A 23,010-nucleotide genomic window follows, 5' to 3' on the forward strand; every position below is an offset into this window, starting at 1 on the left:
ATTCTCGCTCATCGATCTGGGAATCATCGATCTGGCACTCAGTAGAAAAGAAAACGTGTAGTTACTGCTCAGGCTGGAAATGGAATGGTCGTTCGGGCATATTACCACGCCCGAATGGAAACAATCGCCTAAACCCGCAGGACAATAGCTGCATCCAAGTAGGCCGCATCAATCGGCTGAAGTCGGACACGCACACAGACCAAGACGGTCTCGAAGACTCCCCTCTTTATCCTACTGCTGGCCTTCACGGAACGCAGGAGCAAGGGCAGGAAGAGGCACTAGTAGGAACACCAGCCAGCCTTGGTCCTAATCATGACGGCGTGGACGGATCTCTCTCGTGGAGTCGCTAACACTCAATGACAGGCAAACTAAGATACGCTGGTAGTTCGACACATACCGTAGACCGTGGTTATCCGGTTTGTGTATAAATTCTTTTTGGTACTTGTACATGCCCTACGACTTCAAGGTCTAGCATCGACCTTGCTCACAAGTTTTGCCTTTTTGCTGCCCCTTACCTTGTAATTCCAATGACTCCGTCACCCTCTCGGATATCTACCGTAGAGTCAATGACATTAGCCGTCTTGAGAACATCTACCACACCTCCCATGACCCCTGCATCTACCCCTCTCGTCCCCTGCACAAATTTCACGTCTTTCAACCACTCCCGCCCATCTTCCTCGGAATAGTGGCAACCCGCCTCACCTGTCCCAAGCATTTTGATTCCCGCATCCGGATCCTCATTGAACATCTTGATTCCCTTGTCCAGAGCTTCGAAGATCTGCTTCAGGGTCTCGTCTGAACGTGGGTCGGGGAATGCGTCAGTCGACGCAGCAATATGCCAGCTGGGCCAGGGCGTGTAGATCTCCCCAATCTTCTTCAAAGGCGTGTCATCCCCGTGGAAATAGGGTTTCGTAGTGAAATGTTCCCACATAAAGAAGTCGGCCGTGTTGCCTGTCACGCCGTCGCGAAGATCCTTGAACGGTCCCAGTGGCACGAGGGTTAGCCCCTCTGATTTTTGATCCTTGGTGTGCTGAAGCCACCCTTCCTGCTGGGCGAGAACGAAAGCCATGATGTGACTCCCACTGCCAATCCTACTCACGCCTACTCGTCGATGTTGTCTCAGATCATCCACAGACGAGATATCGTCTCGGTTCCGCCCGGTGACAATGGCCCATCGAAGTGGAGTAGACACCCATGACCCGACAATGGAATATCCCTTCTCTTGTGGTGATTGGTTCTGGACAGAGGGGTTCAGAAGCCCAGCGACCCAGCCTTCAGTTAGACCAATTGCGAGGTCGATTTCCTTGGAGCGCAGGGAAGTTATCATGTGGCCGGTCCCCGAAGGGAACGGGACGAGATGGACCTGGAGCGAGGAAGGGAAAAGGTTGTTCTTGTTGCTGAAGTGAAGCGGGAGGAGGTAGTGTTCGGGCACGAAGCCAATGCGAATGGCGCGGGTTGCCATGTTGGCAGAATACGAGAATGAGAGGTCGGGACGCTATCGCACAAGGGTCGTCAACTTCCTGCAGCAAGGATAGATGGAGATGCGGGAGGTTGAAGATCTGAACGCAGCCGATGCTTTCACCCCGCGCCCACCCGCATCATTTCACGTCGTCATAGCGACATGGAGCGTACCTGTACCACGCCGCTTTTAACCACCACCTACCATCATGATCAATGTACCTCAACTCTTCCTTGTTCGTGTCGTCCCCTCAGTCTATAAACGGCTTTTGTGCTAAGAGCCCAGAAGAAGGTTCATCAACAAAACTTATGTCAACCATGATGGGAAGGTCAATAGTGCCAAAAGGGGGTTTGTTTGAGGATAGGGCGGCATCGTCCTCGTCCCAAAGAGGGGGTGAACTAGGTGTCGAGATGCATACCGCAAGGTTTTATTGACCCCTCCCCCGCAAAAACATCAAGCATCAAACACGCCCGAGCCATTCGTGCCGTGACACTCGTGGTCATCTACCAGCCGCAATCTCACCCCTACCTCACTAGTCTAAGGATGTGGCCTCTACTCCCTCGCCCCGGTCCTCGCTCGGTCATTCGTGATGATCTCTCTGAACCTCCAGTGGGGCGGCTCTCATGCGTCTTCGGAATGAGCTCCGCTGCTGATTTGCGGGGGTTCCGCACTTGTTTTATAAACAGCTCGGAATGGTCAGCTGCAGCACGAGGAATCTCAGCAACTTGATGTTGGCATCGTGTCGGACTTCTTTAAAAGGGGCATCAGTTCTCGTCGACTGCGTTGGCCGCCTGCTTGGTCCGTGATCCCTCCATCTTCACTGGTCGGCAAAACGTTTAGCAGCCCTGACAAGGCTTGGGCATTGCGGTGGCCGAATTACCACCGTTACAACTTCAGAGACAGGGGGCCGGGAGAGACAACCCATCTCATCCTTCCATCTCACCTCCTCCATCTTGCGTCTCGCTAAAGCAGATCCCAACCCTAGATTCACTAGTGGCCGCATCAGCCTGACAAACTAGCTCCTGATCAGGACCAGGGAAAACAGGGAAGACGGAGCAATTGTGTCCCCACCGAATTCGTCCCTCGACGACACTCAAGCACAAAGCGCAACTGTTGAGGCCAAGATGGACGAGAAATCAAGGTACAAGTACACCTTGTACAGTTACTTCCGCAGCTCCTGCTCGGCCCGGGTTCGCATTGCGGCCAATCTGAAGAACGTTCCACTTGATTACAAATATATCCACTTGGTCAAAGGCGAACAGCATGACAAGAACTACACAGCATTGAACCCAAGTGAGTCTGTGCCTACTTTGGTCGTGAGCGACCTAGAAACGGGCAACGAAGTCACCAGAATCAGACAGTCGGTTGCCATCCTGGAATTCCTCGAGGAAGTTGAACATGCGAATGGGGTGAAGCTGCTACCCGGCCCGGATGATGTTGTGGGAAGAGCCAGGGTGAGAGAGCTGGTGAACGTCGTTGCTTGCGATATTCAACCTGTTACGAATTTGCGAGTGTTGAATTTCGTCAAACCCCACAATATCGAGGCCAAGGAATGGCAACAACATTTCATGACCTTAGGATTTCGCGCATACGACGGACTGGTCACTGCCTATGGTGGCAAGTATAGTGTCGGTGATACAGTGACCATGGCCGACTGTGCCCTTGCTCCCGCCATAGACGGAGCCCTCAGGTTTGGCGTGGATGTGCAAGGCCAATTCCCGCACATCTGGAGGATCTGGGAGGAGATCAAGCAGTTGAATGCGTTCAAGAATGGCAGATGGGATAACCAGGAAGATACTCCGGAGGAGTTGAGGACAAAGGGGTAGCAGAAGACGTATGCCTTGAACCACTTGGGCGATGCATATGCTAGCGGCCTTGGGGGCAGCTTGAATCCAACATCCGATAACAAAGTAAAAGTCTGCACCAGATCCAAAATTGACATTAATGACTGAATTCACTGGACCTAGAGTGCTATCCTCATCCATCTTCCCGTTCGTTGAGACAGACATCAATGATAAGGAGAATCGTAAAGCCCAAGGCTGAGCGCTGGCCATGACGTGTGCCAATGTTGTAATGCGACAACCGTCAATGGATCCGAAGCTTCCACGCTGCACGGCCTCTTGCTCTTCTTCTTCCCACCGTTTTGGCCGTTAAATTCTCCTTGTTGTCTCTAACCAGCAAATCTCTAACGGTTTGATCTTCCTCTTGTAAATAGTCTGCTGCCACGCTACATTTTAACAACCCTTTGTACAATATGGAGACTGCCGAGTTGGGCCTCAATATCTTCCAAGTCATCCAAAACGAACTTATTCAGCGTGAAGGCAACCGATCTACACTAGGTCTTGGTGTTCGCCTCGCCATACTCGAAGACAGACTCAAGAACCAAGACGCACGGATAAAGAATGGTTTACTATGGAGACCCTACCACGCAATCTCCCCCATTTCTGCACCTACGCCAGAAGCCAGAGCCGCCGTCGAAGCACAAAGGAAACGTCTCCTGGAAAGAAAAGGTGCAAAGCCAACAAAGGATGACAAAGACCCGACGATGCACGTCCGAGATGATGAGCTTTGGGCGGTTCATCGTCATTTTCCGCGGACTGTGCTCGAGTTCAAGGAACTTCAATTCCATCGTAAGTAATCTATCTCATGTCGTGACTAGAGCTTGTTCCCTGATGCGTGGAAACAGCTGACTGGGTACGAAGCTTACTCGAATTTTATTCCGTCAAGGTCTACCGGCCAGACATGAGGCCGGTGGTTATAGACCCGGCTGACCGCCTGATCGACGTTCAACAAAACCTCGAGACGTGTCTTGAGGAGTTGGCCATGACCTGGGGGCTCAACTGGTTCCGAATAGGGGGCCTAGCTCTACCTGGTCCAGCTCATCCTTTTCCGAATCCTTGACCAACTCTGTGCTACAGAAAACATGTGCAGCAGCAGACACGCAAAGCAACAGCATGGCACGAGCCCCGTGTTTTCGTGATGTCTGTACGGGGTCAATGGAGTGCTCTACAAGGTGTGTTCCTGGTGGAAAGACTATGGAACAGGAAAGGCCTGCTGCTTGGGTTTCGCGCCCACACACGGTCCTGTGCGCCCTACGAGTATCTGACAATGCAAGAGGAACAACGGATGTATGCACCACCTACACCGAGGCAAGCTTGATTCACACAAACGGCCTTTCAAACAGCGCCTCCAGCCTCGAAGACAAAGCCTAACAAACCTCTATACAAAGACCTCTGTTCTAATTCGAGGAAAGGAAAGTTATTTTAGGGCTGCCGTTCATTGTATAGAAACAATGTTGCATTGTGTCAAACAAGAGATCGACACTGTCAATGGGTTTCAATGGAGACGTCGAGATATGTCGGACTACATTAACCCAGTATTGACACACCGTTGCAGAATCTCTCTCCATACCGGAAAACTCGACATATCTCGATTGAGGATATTTCGAAACAAGAGTATTTTCAGTATATCTCCGTCCCAAAGTTCAAAACCAAGTTCTCAGAACACACGGCTCTCCTTACCCGCTTCTCAGACCTCGACTCCCGAACCCACGCATCCCTTTACGTACTTCCAATCAAAGTGTCAACTTGAAACAAAAATGAATCCTGCTGCTGGAGACCAGGCACCTGCGACGCAGGATAACTCTGGTCCTACCCCCCTCGATTATCTCGCCGACGAAGCAACAAGAAGACTCCAGGAGTTCCATGAACAAGCTAGAGTTCAAAGATCGAATGAGCGGCTAGAGCGAGAACAGCAAGTTGCCGAGTCAGATAGGCGAGAAGTTGTTGAAGAAGTCGCAGAGAGCAACCCTGAAAATGAGATGTCTGGCCACAGCCCCAGAACACTAGAGGCTGCAGAAATCCTTCTGAGCCTTCGTCACGAGGTACTAGCTCCTCTGCCATCAACATCAAATCTTCAAGGAGGAGAAACTAACCGAGAAACAGAAATATTTGACCGCGGATCTCTGTATCAGCAACCCCCAGCTCTCTCTACTACTCCAGTGGATGAAATCCGAGACAGAACCGAGAACGTAGAGAACCAGTCCACAGAAACGCATCTGGTAAGTGAGCAGCAACCCAGGCCTTCTGAAAATGAGAATGACGGTCCTCTATCCTCCAATGAGCACGGCGAGGACGCTAATTCCCGGCTGGGTCCAGCAGACGCTCAAGATGAGAGTTTACTGCGATCAGAAGGCGAAGAAGTTCCTGCAGAGAACCGAGACCGCTTGATACAAAGACGCCTGCAGCTTCTGCTAGAAATCGTGCAAGCCAATGAAGAGCCTGGTCCAATAGAGAGTGACAGCACTGGAGAACGCGTGCGACGAGACCTGAACTACATTGCCGATCCAGCTGATTACACCCTGTATCGCACTGCGTCGGGTCAAGAGCGTCGCATCATACACCATGAGCCTCGCAATCCACCTTCTTCTCCGCCCAGGGCTGAAACGTACACGAACAAGAGCCAGGCAGAGCTCGACCCCGATTTGCACTACTGGACAAGTCCCGACGGCTTGAAACATGACATGAAGAAGTACAAACCGGACCCGAATGCAGCTCCCCCAGCCAAAAGAAAGTGGGACGATGTGATTGCCGCCGCTCTAAAGGAGCAGCAGGAAGCTGCGGAGCCCGGTATGAAGCCGAAGCCCAAGGCCGGGCCAAAAGGCAAAAAGGGCAAAGGTCGGGCAGGTGCGAGTAGCTCGAGTGCGCCGGCGAAGCGGGCAGGTACTACAAGTACACCAAGAAGTCGTCGAACAGCGAAGCCTCCACCCGTTGCGGGAACTCCGATGCGAGAAACGCGATCTGCAGCCAAGAGAAAGAGGGATGAGGCTGATGAGGCGAAAGAAGTTGACAGCGGTGAAGACGGTGCGGCTGCTCCTCCTCCAGCGAAGAAAAAGCGGTTCATGATCATCCTCAGAATGCCGCCCAATCCCGCAGCCGGTTCTGAGTAAAGTTGGTTGGACAGGTAAGAGGTTGCCGAGAAGGAGGTGTGAATGGTACAATGTAATTTGAACAGACATAGGGAGTGACAATGACAGGATTAAAGTGAGAGTGGTATAGGTATCTCCGTGACCAAGTACCATACAAGTACACAGTATCTGTAGTATTACAATAACAGACCAACCGCGTCAAGGTATCTATCTCCTCGAGCATCAGATTTACTCATGAGAAGTAAGACGCACAGGGAAAAATAAAATCGCTTAGCCTTCAACTACTCGGTGTATTCCTTTTATTCTATTTGTTTGATCCCTTCCGTTCCTTTTATCCAATCTAACTCATTCCATTGTTCATTCCCTCTCGTTTCCTCATTTCCATTTCACGCACACTGTTCATTTTCTCCTCATCCCTCCAGATTCTCGAGAATCAGATCCACCTCGTCGCCCGCCGTGTCGAGGATATGTTGTGCGGGATACCGCGGTTTCCAGCCGAGTGCTTCCTCGCCGTGGCGGGGGGTGAATGTGCATCTGTGGGCGTGGGCGAAGGAGTCAATGGGTTATCTCTTGAGGTGAAGGTGATGGTGGAAATATGAGAATGGCGAATCGGGGACAGGAGGATCGTGAAAAGGCAGACAGACCGGGTAGGACAAGGGTGGAGGATGAGAAGAACCAATCAAAAATCAAAAATCAAACAAAGCCATATCACACCACAGGCAATGACAATAATGATAATGTTGATGATAGGAAAGAAAGAAAGAAAGAAAAAACATACCGTCCACCAAGCTGTAATGCCACAAGCTCAGCTGGACACCCCAACGCCTTGCCCATGGCCTCGAGTGTCTGCGGCGTCGCGCGCTCGACCTTTCCCCCTCCGTCGGCATCGACCACGCTACGCTGGGCCAGCCGCGCCGCCATGGCCGCGTACAGGCTCTCCCATGTCACATGGCCCGACGAGGCGAGGTAGTATCCGTTCTTTCCACTTCCGGGACGATTTGTGCCGCCGGCGAGGATCCCGCGGAGGAGGGCGAGGTAGAGCGTCGTGTTGTCGTGGACGTGGCATACAGGCCAGGCCTGGATTTGAGTCAGTCAGTGTCTAGTTCTCGGGGTCCGGTGCCTGGGGTCTAGGGCCCAATTTCCAGCGTATAGTATAGAGTGTCCGGTAGGGGCGAGGTGGGAGGGAGGGACATAGGGAGGGATGGAGTGCTTTGGACCTTTTTCTCACTTGGGGACAGGATTTTGGGGTTATTGTTACTTACAGGACTCCCGTCGTCGACGCTGTACACGCGCCTTAAGGCCCGAGCGGCCTTTACAATGGCTACGGTCTGGATCGAGATGCGGTTCCCGAACCCTTCGCCTCGACCGTCTTAAGGGTTTAAAGATCCGGTGGTGTTAGTTAACAGACAGCACGGAATAGCTTGCGTAAATTCAGGGGATGGCACAAGGTGCCCCCTTCCGGGCCCTGGGTCTGTAACTTACACACGATGCACGGCACAAAGATGTAACTGTGCACGCCGAGCGACTCGGCCTGTTCGATGACTGTGTTATTCGTGTTGACGGCCTGAACACATGATTGATTTACGTATCAGTTACTGACATGAACAAATCCAAATAACGCTGAAAACTTAGGGAGTAGGGGTTTACTGACCGACTGTATCAGAGGGATCGGGGCTTTCTGCGCCTTCTGGATCTCGTATAGGTCTGGGTCTGTGTCGAGTAGTGGGCGATCGGTCGGGGCGCCGGCGTGGCTGGAGAAGATCTTTGCGCCACTGGTCTGGTTGTCGGTGTGATCAAAGGTTAGTATCTCGCACAGAATCCAAATCCCTCATCCCCTCCGGAAATAGGATCGTAGAGTGAAAGATACCATACATGCAGAAAATGGACGTCAACCTCCGTCCTACCCTTCACCTCGGCCAGCGCACTGATAAAATACCCCTGCGCCTGGGCCGTCATGGCATCGACGAGGAAAAACACGATGCTGATCTGGTTGTCGAGCACGGCGTCGCGCACGGCCTTTTCGTCCTTTGTGTCGAAGATGATGGGCTCCGCCTCTGCGCCGTATTCTAGCTTCACGGCCGACGCTTGCTCGTCGGTCCGGACGAGCGCTAACAAACGTTTGTACGGCGGGAGAGCGGCGCGGGACCATTGCGCGAGGAGACTGCCGCCGAGGTAGCCTGACGCGCCGGTGATGAGGATTGTGTGCAGATGGGACATGGTGACGGTGCGGGAAATGGACGCTTTAGGTGTGGATGTAGGTGTCGAGGTCGATGTCGAGGTCCAAGGAAGAGTGGGAAGGAAGCAAGGAAAGGGATGTAACTGGCCTTATATATACAACCGCGCACAAATACACAAATACACGTATTTATATTGAACAGCCCATCAGATTAAAAACCGCACTTGAGATGGCCGGAACGGATGCTTCTCCAACTCGAGGTCGGATGTGGTTCCCTAAGAGGATTGGAGATCCTCTCCCTCCTCCTCATTGTCATCTCAGGGTATCTAAGACATGAATGTGGGGTTTACAAGGCTCCCATCAAGTGCCACTTGCTCAGGTACAGCAAGTATAAGTACAAGTATAAATACAAGTATATGCAGTGCAATGTGATATAATGTAATATCGTGAGGTGCAGAGGAAAGAGGCAAAAAACCCCATGTAGGAAACCCCAGCAAATCGATCAATTTGTCAGCTGTGGATGCGTAAGCTGAGGACGAGGACGAGGACGAGGATGAGAGTGAGAGTGAGAGTGAGGTTGAGTATAGTGAGAAAGGAGAAAGCCCCTCTTCAACACACCTCCCCCTGATCTACAGACACTCCGTATCTAGTTGTATACAACAGAAGTGTCCGTCTTCAGCTACGAGGAAGAAAAAAACAAGCCGTAAATACCCTCGACGCCAAACCGAGAACAAGAACCCTCTTGAATTCCCCCAAAAGACAACACTGGTGGCACCCTTCACGCCGAAGCCGGAACAGCTGCTTGTCTCAACGCGCTAACCGAAGATACACTGTCCACCTTCCCCAGAGCACGGCTCTTTTCCTCTTCAGCCTCGGCGTCCAGGTCGTCGACGTCCTCGAGATCTTCTCTCCTCAGCGCCCGACATACTCCGTCCTTGGTACAGATCATCACCTCTGACACGATCCCCCGTACCACCGTCCTTCCCCAGCCCTTAAGCCTTCTCAGCTCACTCTCTTTGGCCGTCATGGGCGCAATGATCGTCTTCACCCCGACTTGTTCCATGACAGTTGCTCCCAAGAGCGTGACGTACAGGAATGGGTGCTGGATGATTTCGACGGCGAAGGCGTCCAAGATCGCACGCGCCCGGGACAGGTACGCGGCCGCTTCGGAATGGGATTGCGACGGGTGCTGGGATTGAATGTAGGAAGAGAGGTAGAGCAGGTTGGTGCAGATGACGCCGTTGGGAGACGGGAGGGCGTTGTCCGTCCCAGGCTTGAGGCGGATGATTTGTTCGGGCGGCGAGGAATCGTTGGGCCTGGGGCACTGGAAGTATCCACCGGTGGTGCTGGCGTTGAATCGCTCGTCTAAGCAGGACTGCAGCCGAACGGCCCAATCAAGGTATGGTTGAGACAGGGTCAGGTCGTACAAGGCGAGATTTGCAAGGGTAAGATATGCGTAGTCGTCAACAAACGCAATGTTGGTCGTATCGGCATCTTCACTGCGCTGCGACGCTGGCAGCCCTGCTACTCGCACCAGCTGGCCTGTAATGTCATCATACATGCTCTTCCGGATGAATGCAGCTGCTCTCTCTGCGGCATCCTGGCATCGGGCAGCGCGGTGCTTGTCGATCGTCGCTAGAGTGTTTGCTGCGCGGGCGAGGGCTGCAATGGCAAGTCCATTCCACGAGGCGATGATTTTTGTGTCCACCTCCGGCTTTTCGCGTTTCGTCTTGCGGTGCTCGCGTAGTTTTGCACGGCCGGACTTGACGATCCGCACGACTTCCTCCTCTGAGATGCCAAATTCCTTGGCCAATATGGACGGTGTGGCTTGGATGTGCAGGATATTCTGAGTCAGGAATTCGTCGTGCATGTCATGCTGCGCGGGCACATTGCCGTCCGGTTTGACGCCAAAGTGCCGAGCCAAGATGGCCGCGTCACCCTCACCTAGAATCGCCTGGAACTCTTTGAAAGTCCATACATAGAAAGCACCTTCCTTCTTGTCGTCCGACATTGCTCCATTGCTCATGCTGGATAGAGTGGTCCGTGAGTCTGCGTCTTCGCTCGAGTACCAGCCACCCTCTGGATGGACGATTGGGGACTCGGGGTTCGTAAAATATTCGACTAGGTTGTAGATCGTGCCCAAAATTTCGGGATCCCGACCTAGCGCCCAGGCATCGCAGTAGCACCCTAGAAGCTGTGCGTTGTCGCACATCATCTTCTCAAAATGCGGGAGATTCCAGTCAGCGGTGACACTGTACCGATGGAATCCATACCCCAGCTGATCTCTTAGACCTGATCTTGACATGGCCAGAAGAGTGTGTAGCGACATCCTTGCAGCGGTGAGGCATGACTCCCTGCCCAGAATTCCCGGGACAGGGCTGAAGAAGCCAAAACGTGTATGAGTGGAAGGCAGTGCGATGGCTGCTCCTATTCGAAGAAGAAAAGTGAGGTTCGAGGGAGTTGGGAACTTCGGCGCCGTAGGGCTGGGGCTAAACCCTCCGTACGTCGAATCGTAGCGGGAACTGAAATGGCTCAAGGCGTCATCCAGCAGGTCCAGATCCAGTGGCTCGGGCGGATCCGATGAACTGGGTTCAGCTTCTCGAGTTTGACTGTCGGATTGGGAATGAATACCCTCACCGGCAAACGCCAGTAACTGGTCCGTAATTTCCGACGACGATTGGAGACACCGTTCGCGCTGTGATGCCCAGACATCTTTCATCTTTTTGAGAATCCCAATGAACGTCACAGGCGCCTCGTCATGAGGAGTTGCTGGTTTCAGATTTGTTGTCGGGGAAGGCCCTGGCCAGTACGTACCACCAAAGACAGGTTTGAGGTCTGGAGTTAGGAAGACATTCAAAGGCCAGCCACCGGAGCCCGTTGTTGCCGTGACATAGTTCATATAGATATCATCCAGATCAGGCCGCGACTCCCGATCCAACTTGATGGGAATGAAGGAATCGTTAAGAATCTCGGCCACGTCGGGAGAGCTAAATGACTCTCGTTCCATGACATGACACCCTTAATTCCACAAGTCAAATCGAGCACATAAAGCTAGCTTGGGTATCTTACAGTGGCATGCATTGTAGCCGATACTCAAAAATATAAGTTTCTGGTAGCGCTTTGCGAGAGACAGAGTTTTCGGCGTCCATTCTTGCCAGGCTACGGGATTGTCTTTATGTGCACGGAGCTGTTTCAAGTCAGCATCGGCAGATTCTGACAGGGCTCGCCTGGCTCACGTAGACTGATGCACTACTCGCCAGGGCATTGTGCAGCCTGGGTTCAGGCTCGCCGTCGACCATGGAGGATGGATGTGGGCCGATTGACTGGGTGATTAGAGGGTGTTGGTGATGTTTTGGTAAGAAGGCGGGATGTGAGTGAGGCTGACTTGGTCTGTGCGAGACACGCAACTGATATCTTCCCGATTCTCAGGCAAGGGCAAAATATTGAAAAAGAAAAGTCAGATGTTGGATAGGCACGTGGGTCAAGTTGGACAAGGCTTTGCAAAAAGTTTGCGGTTGGGGTCGGAAATCGCCGGCAGGAACAGGGCAACCCGAGATAGTTCGTGCGCGAGGAACGAGGTTCAATTACAGAGCAGGAGACTTTTCTCCAAGTGGCGAGATGGAGAAGCAGAGATGAGATGGAGGAGATGACAACAGAAGAAATTTTCAGATGGGGAGGTTTCAAGCGCAATCAGATCAATCACCGGGAAGAGGAAAAAGGCAAAAAGACAAGGTGGGAGGTGGCAGGGCAGCCAATCACAGCCGAGCATTTGGGCATATCAGTCTATCAGGCCGGCTTAGCTAATCTGGGGTCGGGCACGTGGAGCCGCGCACAGCCACGCAGCCTGATAAGAAGGCAAGGCTGAGTCCTTGTAGGAAAGCACGCAAGCAAGGCTGTCCCTCTCGCCTTATTGCTCGTCCGTGGCCATCTTCTCCAACACCTCTTGCTCTTCTTCCTCCATCAACGCCCGGAGTTCTGCCTCCTCTTCCTCTGTCAGCATCCCTAGTTCAGTGTTGGGTTCAGGTTCCTGTTCGAGAAGCCGTGGGTTCTTGGCCTCCTCAACCGCCTTGTTTAGATCCGCAGGAGCCAGGCTCCATCTTCGAAGTGTCGCGTCGATGCTAACACTGATGACAAAATCACCAGCCAGAGACAGTCCTGTAACCTCTTCGTAGTGGCCGGTGAAAACATGGTGCAAGTCACCCGTCGCTTTGTTCCATACACGTACGTTCTCGTCTCTGCAGGCCGTTATGACCCAGCCATATCTGTCGTGGGTAATCACATCTCGCACAAAGTCAGGATGTGTCAGTGTTGTATCAGCCCTCCAACCCTCTTCCCGTAGGAGGTGTTTGGCTGTTTTGTCAGCTGAGGCTGTCCATAGATCTCCGTCTTCATCAAAATGTAGCTTGTACACACTTGTGGCATGAGCCAGGATGGGCAAAGACAGGTCAAGCTTCTGCGTAGTATTTGTTGATAGTGCTGGGACAGCAAAGGAGAAGATTTCTTGCTTGGATGTTGAGAGCATCACGATAGGCGAATCGGATGAGGATAGCGGATCGAGGGCAAGACATTCGATGCCTCGCGCATTGGGTTTGAGGGAACCAAGTGGTCTTCCGTCGAGAGTCCAAAAGCGCACATCGCCATCAGCTCCGCCTGAAATTAAAATATCCTGATTGTCCGGAGTTCGGACAACGAGAAGACATTTTACAAAGTCTTGGTGAGCAGGAAACGAGGATTGATTGATGATTGTGGGGCCTTGAAATGAATAGTTCCATATGGATTTGTCCCAGCAGCCAGCGAAGACATGTGTGTTAATAGGATGTCCCGTGCTGGGTCGCGTGGCGTGGAAGGCGAGGCTTGTTAGGGGTGCCTGGGGGCCTCTGGGAGTCGTAGACATCTCGTTTGTGGATAGTCGTAGGCCTGTGACCGTTCCTCCAGCTTCGGCGACAAAAACCACATCTCCCTTAGCATCAAAGTAGTGATTCACACCGACGGCTAGCAATTTTGAGGGGAATTTGACCGGATCCCCCAGTGTATTGGCTGCTTTTTGGCGTTTCCGATCATTTTCAGCCAAGGATGCACTGGGAAATGATCAGTAAGGCTCTGAACAAACACCGCACTTGGTGCAGACACGCACTCGGTCTGGAAGTAGTTGCCTGCCTGGTCACTTGTATTGTAGCTGGTCATGGCGGTGGATAGCATAAGAAGGCAAGAAACGTGAGGACTACCCCCCTTGTGACGAAAGGACCAAAACATTTGGAGACTGCACAGGTTGGATGAAAGGCCCACCGTACCATGCCAAGACGCCAAGGGTAGGCTGGAGCATACACTCTCTAAAATGCACCATGTTTTGTTAGTTTGTCACTCTGGCCTTGACCTTTTGCGCAGCTTTCTCAAGTCAAATTCGTCCTTTTTGTTTCTTCCATCAAACAAACCACTCCTCAACTCCTCACCCTCCACCACCTCTCCCTCTCCCTCATACTCTCGGATTTCCTTCCTCTTTATGTAACATTAGTGTCTGCTTATTGCGCTCTCTTTCCGTCATCATGGATATGGATCATCTCATCGGTCAGCGTTTCAACCTCATCTCGAAAAGTGAAATTCGGTACGTGATCCTCCTTTGTATCTCTGAACTCGTCCTAACAATTTTGCCTGTCACAGCTATGTTGGTACTCTCCACGAGATAAATCCTGAGCAGTCCACAATCGCGTTGGAAAATGTCTTCTCCTTTGGTACCGAAGATCGCAAGGTCGACAAATTCATCCCTCCTTCACAACAGAAATATGGTTTCATTGTCTTTCGTGGAAGCGATGTCAAGGATATCAAGATTGCTGAAGATGAACCCTCACAACCATCACCTCCGCAGAGCATGCCCAATGACCCTGCCATCTTGGTATGTCGCGTGCCCCTTCGTTGCCTGACACCTGTCCTTATGATGAGACATCGGATGTAAATTCACAGACCTGTTCTGAAAGCGCAAAGCCATGTGGATGTTTCCGTTGCCTTCCTTCTGATCTTGACTTCCCTTGTTCATTCTCGATCTCAATCCACCACTTCTCGAGTAGCGCTGACTGAAGTCAAAACTCAGAATGCCTCGCGACCAGGTCCTCCTCCAGGAATGCCTCGTGATGGCCCGTTTTCTCCCCAAGACTACCCACACCCTCCTCCTCCTTTTGGTGGTTACTACCCTCCCAATCAATTCGGTAGAGGTTATGGCCCGCCTCCAGGAGCCTTTGGCCCTGGTCCCGGATTTCCTCCCTATGGACCCCCGCCTCCTGGATATTTTGGTCCCCCTGGCGGCCAGGGCTTCTCACAAGGTCCTGGTCCTCACCCGTTTCCACAACATCCTCAACCCCCCATTGGACCTCCCGGCTTGCGCGGCAATGTACCACCACCTCCTATGCAGTCACAACCTCCTCCTGACTCCGCCATGTCCGCAGCACAGCCTCCTCCAAATCTGACATCTGAACTACCTGGTAGTAACAAGGCGCCAGAGGCAGATGCTTCCCCTCTTCCAAAAGAAACACAACCCTCTACATCGCTGTCGTCACAATTGTCTCATGCTCAGGTCGCTGCCAAAGCTGCACCCATACCTGCTCCTGCACCCCAGGCAGCAGGGGCGGCGCCCCCAAAGGCAACCCCTACAGGGCCGAAGAACAACCGTGTGGCTCCCGCAGTCCCTTTCACTGTGAATCAGAAATCTTTCACACCTCCCGTCGCCGGCACGGCGGATACTTCTGCAACAAATGGTACCGGTGCTAAACCTCAGAAACCTGCCCCCTCCCAAGCTGCCATGGATGAGGCGGCGCGACAAGCAAAGGAAGCGGTCGCAGCGGCTATGGCAAAATTGAACCCCCAGGCTGCTTCGGCACAGCCCAAACAAACTCTTCCAACGGCGGCAGTAGATGCTTTGACCAAAAAGGTAGCCGAGATGTCCACATCAGCCACGAACAACGGAACAGCCCGTGGGGGTAGGGCAGGGTTCAGAGGCGGACGAGGCGGCAACTACCATCGCGGAGGTGGTCAGAAGAAGATGGAAATTCCAAAGTCTGATTTTGACTTTGAATCCGCCAATGCGAAGTTCAACAAGGAGGACCTCATTAAAGAGGCGATTGCTTCGGGATCACCTCTTGAAGAGACGCCAGCTCAGGAAGAGGAGAACGGCGAAGCACGTAAACCAACTCCAACCAGAAAAGACAGCCTAACCAACACCGTCCCCGCCTACAACAAGTCAACCTCTTTCTTTGACAATATTTCATCGGAAGCCAAGGACCGAGAAGAAGGGCACGACGGCCGCGCACATGGCAGACAGGTGCGCAGCGAAGAATTCAAGAAGAATATCGAAACTTTTGGCCAGGGTAATGTGGACGGAGGTTACCGCGGGCGTGGAAGAGGTGGCGGGTATGGCCGTGGAAGGCAGTACGGGGGATCATATCGAGGCGGTTATAACAACCGTGGATATGGTGGCGGATACAATTATCGCGGCAATCGGGGACGAGGTGGGCAAGGACAGGGGCAGGGGCAGACGCAAGCTCCAACTGGACAAGCCGCTGTGCAAAACTAGATCTGGATGCCCTTGTTTTCTTCTCGTCTCACATGCTGTGAAAGACGAGGTACATATGTTTCCACCATGTCTTGAATTATTCGCCATCACTATGTCTCGCAGGGGAGTTGGGAAAGATCCGGACTAGGAACATCATGGATGCGAATGGGAGGAAAGCAATCTGAACAATGGAACGGGATGGTATGCATGCTGAAACGAAGAAGCGCGGGCCATGGCCGTCGTGATCACGAATGAAATGCCTTGCACATGGGAACGGAAGGACAAATGGCGGGCCGGGTCAGTTGGTTAACACCAACAATTAAAGCCATGGCAATGTATGAAGCGAGGGCGCTTTTTGCTGCGGTTGACGGTTTCACTCACCCTTTGCGGATACAACTTGATAGGGACTTTGCAAAAGACCAATCCAGTTCGGTGCTGTAGTGGATTGATTACACATTGGTCTTCCCACTATGAGATTCTGGGCGACGCCTTTCCCCCTTGGTGTATTGACCTTGACCAACTGCTGTTACCGCTTAGTGAGCTTGTCAGCGGTCTGGGCGCGCCAGCATCACAGCAGTGTCTCTGATATATTTCGTCGCCGTAGGGCTGACACTCTTCAAAGTCCCACGCTATGCCTCGCCGCTTGTCAGCTACGATATTCCTACCGGACAGTCTCATCAGAGATGGTGAGTCTGTGACGAAATCTATGGTGAAGGCTGTTGACCTGACACCTCGCCAACTGCGCCTTCTACACCTCATACAACTATCCCATTTCACCTAATGCCAGGAACCTACTAAGATTGACTAAGCCTGCAGCAGAAATCGCCTCTGCGTAAAGCCATGTCGACTCAGCATCGCCGCCACCATCCCACCCAGCCTGCAGCAGACAAATTTCTGTTCGTCAACTACGATTCAAGCAGCTCGGGCGGCTCCCACGACCACTCACAAGTCCTCTCCCATGTCCGTCAGAACTATCACGTATGGCGCCGCAAGCAGAGTGTCAAGCATCTTCGAGACCTTATTGTCGTCCATCGCACTTACAAGGAGAAGCTGCCGCTTCCCAGTGTTAAGAGACACAATGTCACAGACAGACCAGACCGTATAGTGTCTGTGACACCAAAAAAGGCCGACCCAACTCGACGCGCTGGTGGCGCCTCTGGCGGCACTCGTCTCTGCTCCTCGATGCAGCTGCACATGGGGAATTCGGATCCTTTCCACGCTTATCCAGTCAAAATCAGCCCCCAGGTCAACGAGTTGATCGCCTTTTACCGTGACTATCTTCTTCCAGCCCAGTATCATGTTCCTGCAGCAGCATGGGTCAGCTCTGCTAATGCGAGATTGGACTGGTCCATCTGTGTCTCCACGCTTCAAGAGCCAGCTTTGGCACATGCGTTTATTGCTCGTTCTGCAACCGTGGCTGCCGTGCTGAACCCTGCTATGCGGACGCTGGCTATGCGTTATCGCCTACGCAGTATACAAGAGTTACGGCTGCGGTTGCTCAACGATGCGAACCATACCTTTACTGACGTGAATGTGCTCCAGATCATCATGCTTCAAAAAGCTGATATTGTCGAACAAAACCTGTCAGCCGCTATGGCACATGCTAAGATACTGCAAAACATGTTCCAAGAACAGCAACGGAGAAAACATACTGTGAACTTCACACTCCTTCAATATGCCCTATGGAGTGACACCCAGATCTCTTCGATCTTCATGACCCCTCTCGCATTCGACGTGAGCCCCGATGGCTGGATAGAGAAAACGATGCAGCCTCTCTGGACTGCGGCTCTCGAGCAGCTCCAAGAACTTCCACAGTGGACGGCGGCCCAGGAGGATGCGGCGACACTTCTTGACCCGTCCGTCGAAGGGGAAGAGCTGAAAGCATTTTTCATCTCTCGGAGGACCACATTACAAACCTGGCTACTCTACGGGCTTAATGGTCTCCCTACACCACCTCTAATAATGCTTTGGCTCACTACAACCGCATGCCTACAGCAGGGAAGGATGATCAAACACTATATTCGCGCCATCCATGAGGTGATACATCGCACATCTTTGTCACCAGTGAGAGCCGAAAGCGAAGATGGCTCTGCCGAACAGATAGAGTATTGGTATACCCAACAATATCTGATCCTTGCAGAATTTCTCTGGACACATCACTCAAGCTATAAAGTCGAGGTCTGCGGAATTAACCTCTTCGATATGGTGCCAACACAGCTGAAGAACCTTCGGGCAGCTTTGCAGCATGCGGAAAACTCTGGGTGGAGTTCAACACCTGGCGGTCTATCAAAATATCGGAATGCTCGCCTCTGGGCACTGTTTATCGGCGCGCATGCCGAATTGCTCAAGTCCACGCAGGAGATGAGAAGCTCGGCAACATCGTCGAATAAGATTCTTCACAAAAGCCGTCACGGGAAGGAGGTGACCCCTGCCTTCGCAAAATGTTCCAGAAATGTTAACTATTGTGATCCTGGAAGTCATGGAGATGTTTATGATCGCTGGTTTGAGATAGAGCTGGCTCACCAAGTCCGGGACATGGGTTTGTCGGCGTGGGAGGAAGTATACCTTATATTGAGGAGGTTCAACTATGCAGATGTAATCCAGCCATTCGGAGAAGAAGTCTACTGCAACGCCATGAAGATATTCTAAGATCTGATGGAAGTGCCACCACCTTACCCGGCACAAGCAAAAGAGAAACGGACCTCTTGTGGGAAATTCCATTGTCTATCATCCAGATGCTTTAAGAGGCAACGATGCAAGCTAAACAAGAGAGCTAGAGCAAGCAACCAGTTTCTAGCTCTTAGAGCTCAGCCGACCAACTTCTCTCCAACAATAACGGCCTTCGATTCTACAACCTCCTCTGACGATGCACGCTCGCCGTCCTGAACCTCTAGCGCTTCCCCCTCAAGCAACCGGGGATGCGGCATCACGCCCAATTTCCTTGCCTCCTCTACGGTGAAAGTGGCGAACAGATCTTCCGAGTCGATCTCCCCAAGACCCGGTACCGGGAAGAGTCGGTTCAGGACATAATGCACAACGAATGCCAACGCAAAGCCCTCGATGTATGCAAGATAGAAGATCTCCTGTGCGCCCTTGGGCACGTGAATGGATGGATTGACAGCATTGATGAATCCAGGTAGAGCGAGTGCCATCCCGACGAGCCACGAGGCGTAGGCGCGCCAATTGAATCCCCGATTGTACCAGTAGATGGACGAGTCGTTTGGAATGTATAGATCAGAGAGCTTGAGCTTGCGGTCGCGAATGACCCAGAAATCGCAAACCATCATGCCCACCATGGGACCGAGAAAGACCGAATATCCATCCAGCACGTTGATGAATGTATTGGCAGTATCAGCCAGTTGCCAAGGGTTGATGGCGATACCGAGCACGAACGTGATGACTGCCCCCCGGCGTATGTTGATCCAACGAGGGAAGAGTGCCGCAAGGTCGAAACCACCCGGCCAGGCATTATCGACGGTGTTGATGCTTAGTTGGGAGATGAAGAAACCAAGGCCAGCGAAGAAAGCTCCTGCCCGAGCCTTTGCGGTGTACCCGTCCTCCATCCAGCGGATAGCGAGCTCCGCAGGCGACCAGAGCACCTCTCCATAGATCTTCTGTGCCGCCGAGGTCGACAGGGTACCCATGAGAGTGACAAGCGCGCCGACGATGATTGTGGAGTAAATCTGACCAGGAATTTGAGCGCCCGGGGTCTTTGCGAACCGGTTGAAATCACTTTGGTTGGTCAATGATACCGCGATAGACCCAATGACGGTAGTAATACCGCGGATGATGGCCCAGGCTTTCTCGCTGGTCGTGGTGAGTGTGCTGTTAGCGGTGAGCAAAGGCCCGCCTCCATGAGCTGCCGACAGTGCCCACACCGTGACCGAGAACATCGTGGCAGCAGTGATGATATTCGCATACCGGAACAGGATCGCGGTCTTCTCGGGAGGAATCAAGAGACAAGGAAGCTGGAAGCAGAGGAAGACGATGAAGCCTACGAACTGCTGCGTTGTCATATGGGCACTGGCTGGGAAGGTGTTGGGTATGTGTCTGTAGCCGGAGAAGATGCTGTAGAGCATGACGCCTGCCATCTGGCCACCGATCCAGGCCTGAACACCATACCAGACCAAACAGAGCATGATTCTTTGTGCGAGAGCAAGATATGAGCCCCTGAGCCCCCACACCGCGCGGTTTCCCACAGAGAAACCGACGTGCCAGACAGCTCCCCACCAGCCGTTCGTGATGGCCACCCCAGCGATGAGAAACTAGATACCAACGCGGGTCAGTTGCGAGCTTCTGGAGGTCAATCCGACTATGGGACAATACTGACTTTGGCAATGATAGTCACAATCATGGCCTCCCACACACTCAACCCCAGCGAGATCAATGAGCTTGCTGTCTGCCAGCCTACTGTGTTCAGTTGGATGACAGACCAGAATCCCAAGAAACCCCATACTGTCCACGTCCGCCTATGTGGGGGGAGGGGGGCAAGATCGCGGTTGTTCCATGCCGTAGCCCTCTTGCCGTCCAAGTGCTCGTCCACGGGGACTTCGAGCTTCTCGCTCAGTCGAGCGGCTCTGCGACGAAGAGAACTCATTGTTCTGGGTGGCGAGCTGGGTAGACTAGACGGTCGGTATGAACAGAGCGAGACGAGGGCGGTCGCAGCCTTTGAAAGACTGCGCTGGCGAACATGTTTATCATATGGTTGAGCCTCTGTTCATGCCCCAACTGAGTCTGATATCGCCCATACCCGTTTCCTGAATCTGCCTATCGCTGATAAGAGCTCAGACGAGCCACGTGGTTGGGCCGACGTGGTACCGCTCATCTCCACGTCGTCGACGGTCACTTTCCGGCGAGTCGACAACATGCTGTGTAACGAAACAAGCGCACAAGCCTAGACCCTGAGATGCTTGTTTGAGACAAGAAGCGACGCCGAAGTCCTTGTCGAGGGCCCACATCAGAGGCGGCTAGCAACATCAGAGTTTGATATCGCCGTCAATCTAGGGCAAAGCGATGTGTGATAAAGCAATGTCCACCAGAATAGGATCTGGCCATGCACCATCATAGAGACACTTGGCATGTTCCGCCATTTGTCGTTATCAGCTGGACCCCTGAACGAACGGCAGAACCTCCATATCATTCGAGGCAAGTATTTGACTAGGGCAACGGGATATGTCGGTTTTGGGGGTGATACCCAAAAAGGAAAGTCAGAAAGGACTCACCATATATCACAATCCATGCTCGGCAGAGCCTTCGGGAAAAGAACGGCACGGCAAAGCCGATGAATAATGAGGCTGCGCGTACCTCCGTCTCTCAACTCCGATATTACTCGTAGTGTATCCGATTCCTGATGACAGAACAGCTGCCCCTTCCTGTTCGTATTTGATATTCAACCTGGCCTGGACGATCCCCTGATAAGCGATTCGCATTCTGAAAGATCAAGCTCATCATTGTTCTGGCAACTCGGCCCCATCGAATATCACCATGTCACAGGTTGCAACAGCGACCGAGGAATTCAATCCTCTTGTCATCAAGCTCCAGAATGGTCAGACTCTTCATGTAGAATCAAATGAAGCCGTCGACGCGGATGAGATTCCCATTATCGACGTAACAGGAATCTACAGTGACAACCTGGCAGATCGACAGGCTGTGGCCGACAAGATTCGTGAGGCTGCCCATCGTATTGGCTTCTTCTACGTGGTCAATCATGTGAGTTTGTTTTTCCCGCGAGACTTTGTCCATGGCTGACTATCCCGTTCCTTGAAGGGCTTTGACCCTAAACTGGCGGATGGAGTGTTTGAACAAGCCAAACGCTTCTTTGCTTTACCGCTAGAGAAGAAACTGGAGGTTGACACAAACCTCGTGCCGAAGGAATATGTGGGATACCATGCCCTTGCGAGCTATAACAGGAATGGGAGGAAACATCATGGTAGGGAAATCCATGGCGGGAACCCAGCCGCGAGATCGTATTCATATGGGATCGCAGTACTGACAATTTTGTACTTCAGATCTCAGCGAAGCTTTCAACCTAGCTTACTCGGCTGAGCAGGATCCGGAAAACCCAGACAATGACCCAGGTTCGTCAATATGGCCAAGTGATCTCCCAGGTTTCAAGGAAGCCATGTACGCATATCACACGCCAATGCTGCGATTCGCCCGTAAGATGACGCGGATCTTCGCTCTGGCACTCCACCTCCCTGAAACGTATTTCGACGAGTGGACCAAGCGACCTGAAGCGGGCCTGCGCATTCTCCATTACCCTGAACAGGAGGCAACGGTGGACGAGCAGAACGGCATAGGTGCCCACACAGACTTTGAGTGCTTCACTATTGTCAACCAAGACATGTCAGGCGGCTTAGAGGTTCTGGGTAAATCGGGGCGGTGGATCAGAGCGAAGCCCGTACCAAACTCGTTTGTGATCAATATTGCCGACTGTTTCATGAGACAGACAAACGACTATTTCGTATCGACGGTCCATCGGGTCATCAACAAGAGCGGCAAGGAGAGATATTCCATCCCGTTCTTTTACGGACTGGACAGGAAGATGCCCATGTTGCCGATTCCGTCGTGCATCTCGGAAGAAAACCCGGCCAAATACCCTGTCATGACTGCCGGGGAATATTATCTGTGGAGGGCGAAAAAGGCCAAGCAGGGCGACAGTGCCGATGAAGATTAGAGAGCAATACAGAATACCTGGGTTATGCTCTCGCGAGCGGAGATCACGTTGACGAAGGTGACGACTTCTGAAAGGGAGTATATTCGCAACAAACTAGAAGAACATCCATCAAGACAAAGTCAGTGAGGTCCTGTCCCCCTAGCCATTTGGACATTCAAAAGGGGAGGGAACATGAAATTACTATTAGACTTTTTCCTCAAGGCTCTTATCCGCCTGACATTTGCATGCTTGC

At 52.4% G+C, this 23,010-nt stretch overlaps 11 protein-coding genes across 11 annotated transcripts; 6 read left to right on the forward strand and 5 right to left on the reverse strand.

The window, feature by feature from the left end:
- Positions 1–511: 511 nt before the first annotated feature.
- On the reverse strand, positions 512–1,462 carry AYO21_00577 (hypothetical protein; the record flags this gene model as incomplete). Its single annotated transcript, XM_022650567.1, has 1 exon — positions 512–1,462. The coding sequence occupies one exon, from the start codon at positions 1,460–1,462 to the stop codon at positions 512–514; it is 951 nt and encodes a 316-aa protein (XP_022517181.1).
- Positions 1,463–2,583: 1,121 nt separating this feature from the next.
- Positions 2,584–3,285, forward strand: AYO21_00578 (maleylacetoacetate isomerase; the record flags this gene model as incomplete). The annotated part of the gene is made up of 1 exon (XM_022650568.1): positions 2,584–3,285. The coding sequence occupies one exon, from the start codon at positions 2,584–2,586 to the stop codon at positions 3,283–3,285; it is 702 nt and encodes a 233-aa protein (XP_022517182.1).
- Positions 3,286–3,713: 428 nt separating this feature from the next.
- Positions 3,714–4,360, forward strand: AYO21_00579 (hypothetical protein; the record flags this gene model as incomplete). Its single annotated transcript, XM_022650569.1, has 2 exons — positions 3,714–4,089; positions 4,146–4,360. The coding sequence occupies 2 exons, from the start codon at positions 3,714–3,716 to the stop codon at positions 4,358–4,360; spliced, it is 591 nt and encodes a 196-aa protein (XP_022517183.1).
- A 697-nt stretch (positions 4,361–5,057) lies between these two features.
- AYO21_00580 (hypothetical protein) lies at positions 5,058–6,407 on the forward strand (the record flags this gene model as incomplete). The annotated part of the gene is made up of 1 exon (XM_022650570.1): positions 5,058–6,407. One exon carries the CDS (start codon positions 5,058–5,060, stop codon positions 6,405–6,407), a length of 1,350 nt encoding a protein of 449 aa, XP_022517184.1.
- A 389-nt stretch (positions 6,408–6,796) lies between these two features.
- Positions 6,797–8,603, reverse strand: AYO21_00581 (hypothetical protein; the record flags this gene model as incomplete). Its single annotated transcript, XM_022650571.1, has 6 exons — positions 6,797–6,920; positions 7,165–7,463; positions 7,649–7,755; positions 7,869–7,950; positions 8,038–8,163; positions 8,259–8,603. 6 exons carry the CDS (start codon positions 8,601–8,603, stop codon positions 6,797–6,799), a joined length of 1,083 nt encoding a protein of 360 aa, XP_022517185.1.
- A 737-nt stretch (positions 8,604–9,340) lies between these two features.
- Positions 9,341–11,861, reverse strand: AYO21_00582 (hypothetical protein; the record flags this gene model as incomplete). Its single annotated transcript, XM_022650572.1, has 3 exons — positions 9,341–11,580; positions 11,632–11,749; positions 11,799–11,861. 3 exons carry the CDS (start codon positions 11,859–11,861, stop codon positions 9,341–9,343), a joined length of 2,421 nt encoding a protein of 806 aa, XP_022517186.1.
- A 608-nt stretch (positions 11,862–12,469) lies between these two features.
- Positions 12,470–13,746, reverse strand: AYO21_00583 (hypothetical protein; the record flags this gene model as incomplete). Its single annotated transcript, XM_022650573.1, has 2 exons — positions 12,470–13,640; positions 13,697–13,746. 2 exons carry the CDS (start codon positions 13,744–13,746, stop codon positions 12,470–12,472), a joined length of 1,221 nt encoding a protein of 406 aa, XP_022517187.1.
- Positions 13,747–14,105: 359 nt separating this feature from the next.
- On the forward strand, positions 14,106–16,123 carry AYO21_00584 (hypothetical protein; the record flags this gene model as incomplete). The annotated part of the gene is made up of 3 exons (XM_022650574.1): positions 14,106–14,164; positions 14,221–14,452; positions 14,648–16,123. 3 exons carry the CDS (start codon positions 14,106–14,108, stop codon positions 16,121–16,123), a joined length of 1,767 nt encoding a protein of 588 aa, XP_022517188.1.
- An 819-nt stretch (positions 16,124–16,942) lies between these two features.
- Positions 16,943–18,751, forward strand: AYO21_00585 (hypothetical protein; the record flags this gene model as incomplete). The annotated part of the gene is made up of 1 exon (XM_022650575.1): positions 16,943–18,751. One exon carries the CDS (start codon positions 16,943–16,945, stop codon positions 18,749–18,751), a length of 1,809 nt encoding a protein of 602 aa, XP_022517189.1.
- A 158-nt stretch (positions 18,752–18,909) lies between these two features.
- Positions 18,910–20,699, reverse strand: AYO21_00586 (hypothetical protein; the record flags this gene model as incomplete). Its single annotated transcript, XM_022650576.1, has 2 exons — positions 18,910–20,367; positions 20,433–20,699. The coding sequence occupies 2 exons, from the start codon at positions 20,697–20,699 to the stop codon at positions 18,910–18,912; spliced, it is 1,725 nt and encodes a 574-aa protein (XP_022517190.1).
- An 887-nt stretch (positions 20,700–21,586) lies between these two features.
- Positions 21,587–22,778, forward strand: AYO21_00587 (hypothetical protein; the record flags this gene model as incomplete). Its single annotated transcript, XM_022650577.1, has 3 exons — positions 21,587–21,811; positions 21,869–22,031; positions 22,111–22,778. 3 exons carry the CDS (start codon positions 21,587–21,589, stop codon positions 22,776–22,778), a joined length of 1,056 nt encoding a protein of 351 aa, XP_022517191.1.
- Between the last annotated feature and the right edge of the window lie 232 nt (positions 22,779–23,010).

This window comes from Fonsecaea monophora (assembly GCF_001642475.1).
Source record: "Fonsecaea monophora strain CBS 269.37 chromosome Unknown Scaff2, whole genome shotgun sequence".
Taxonomy (NCBI): Eukaryota; Fungi; Ascomycota; class Eurotiomycetes; order Chaetothyriales; family Herpotrichiellaceae; genus Fonsecaea; species Fonsecaea monophora.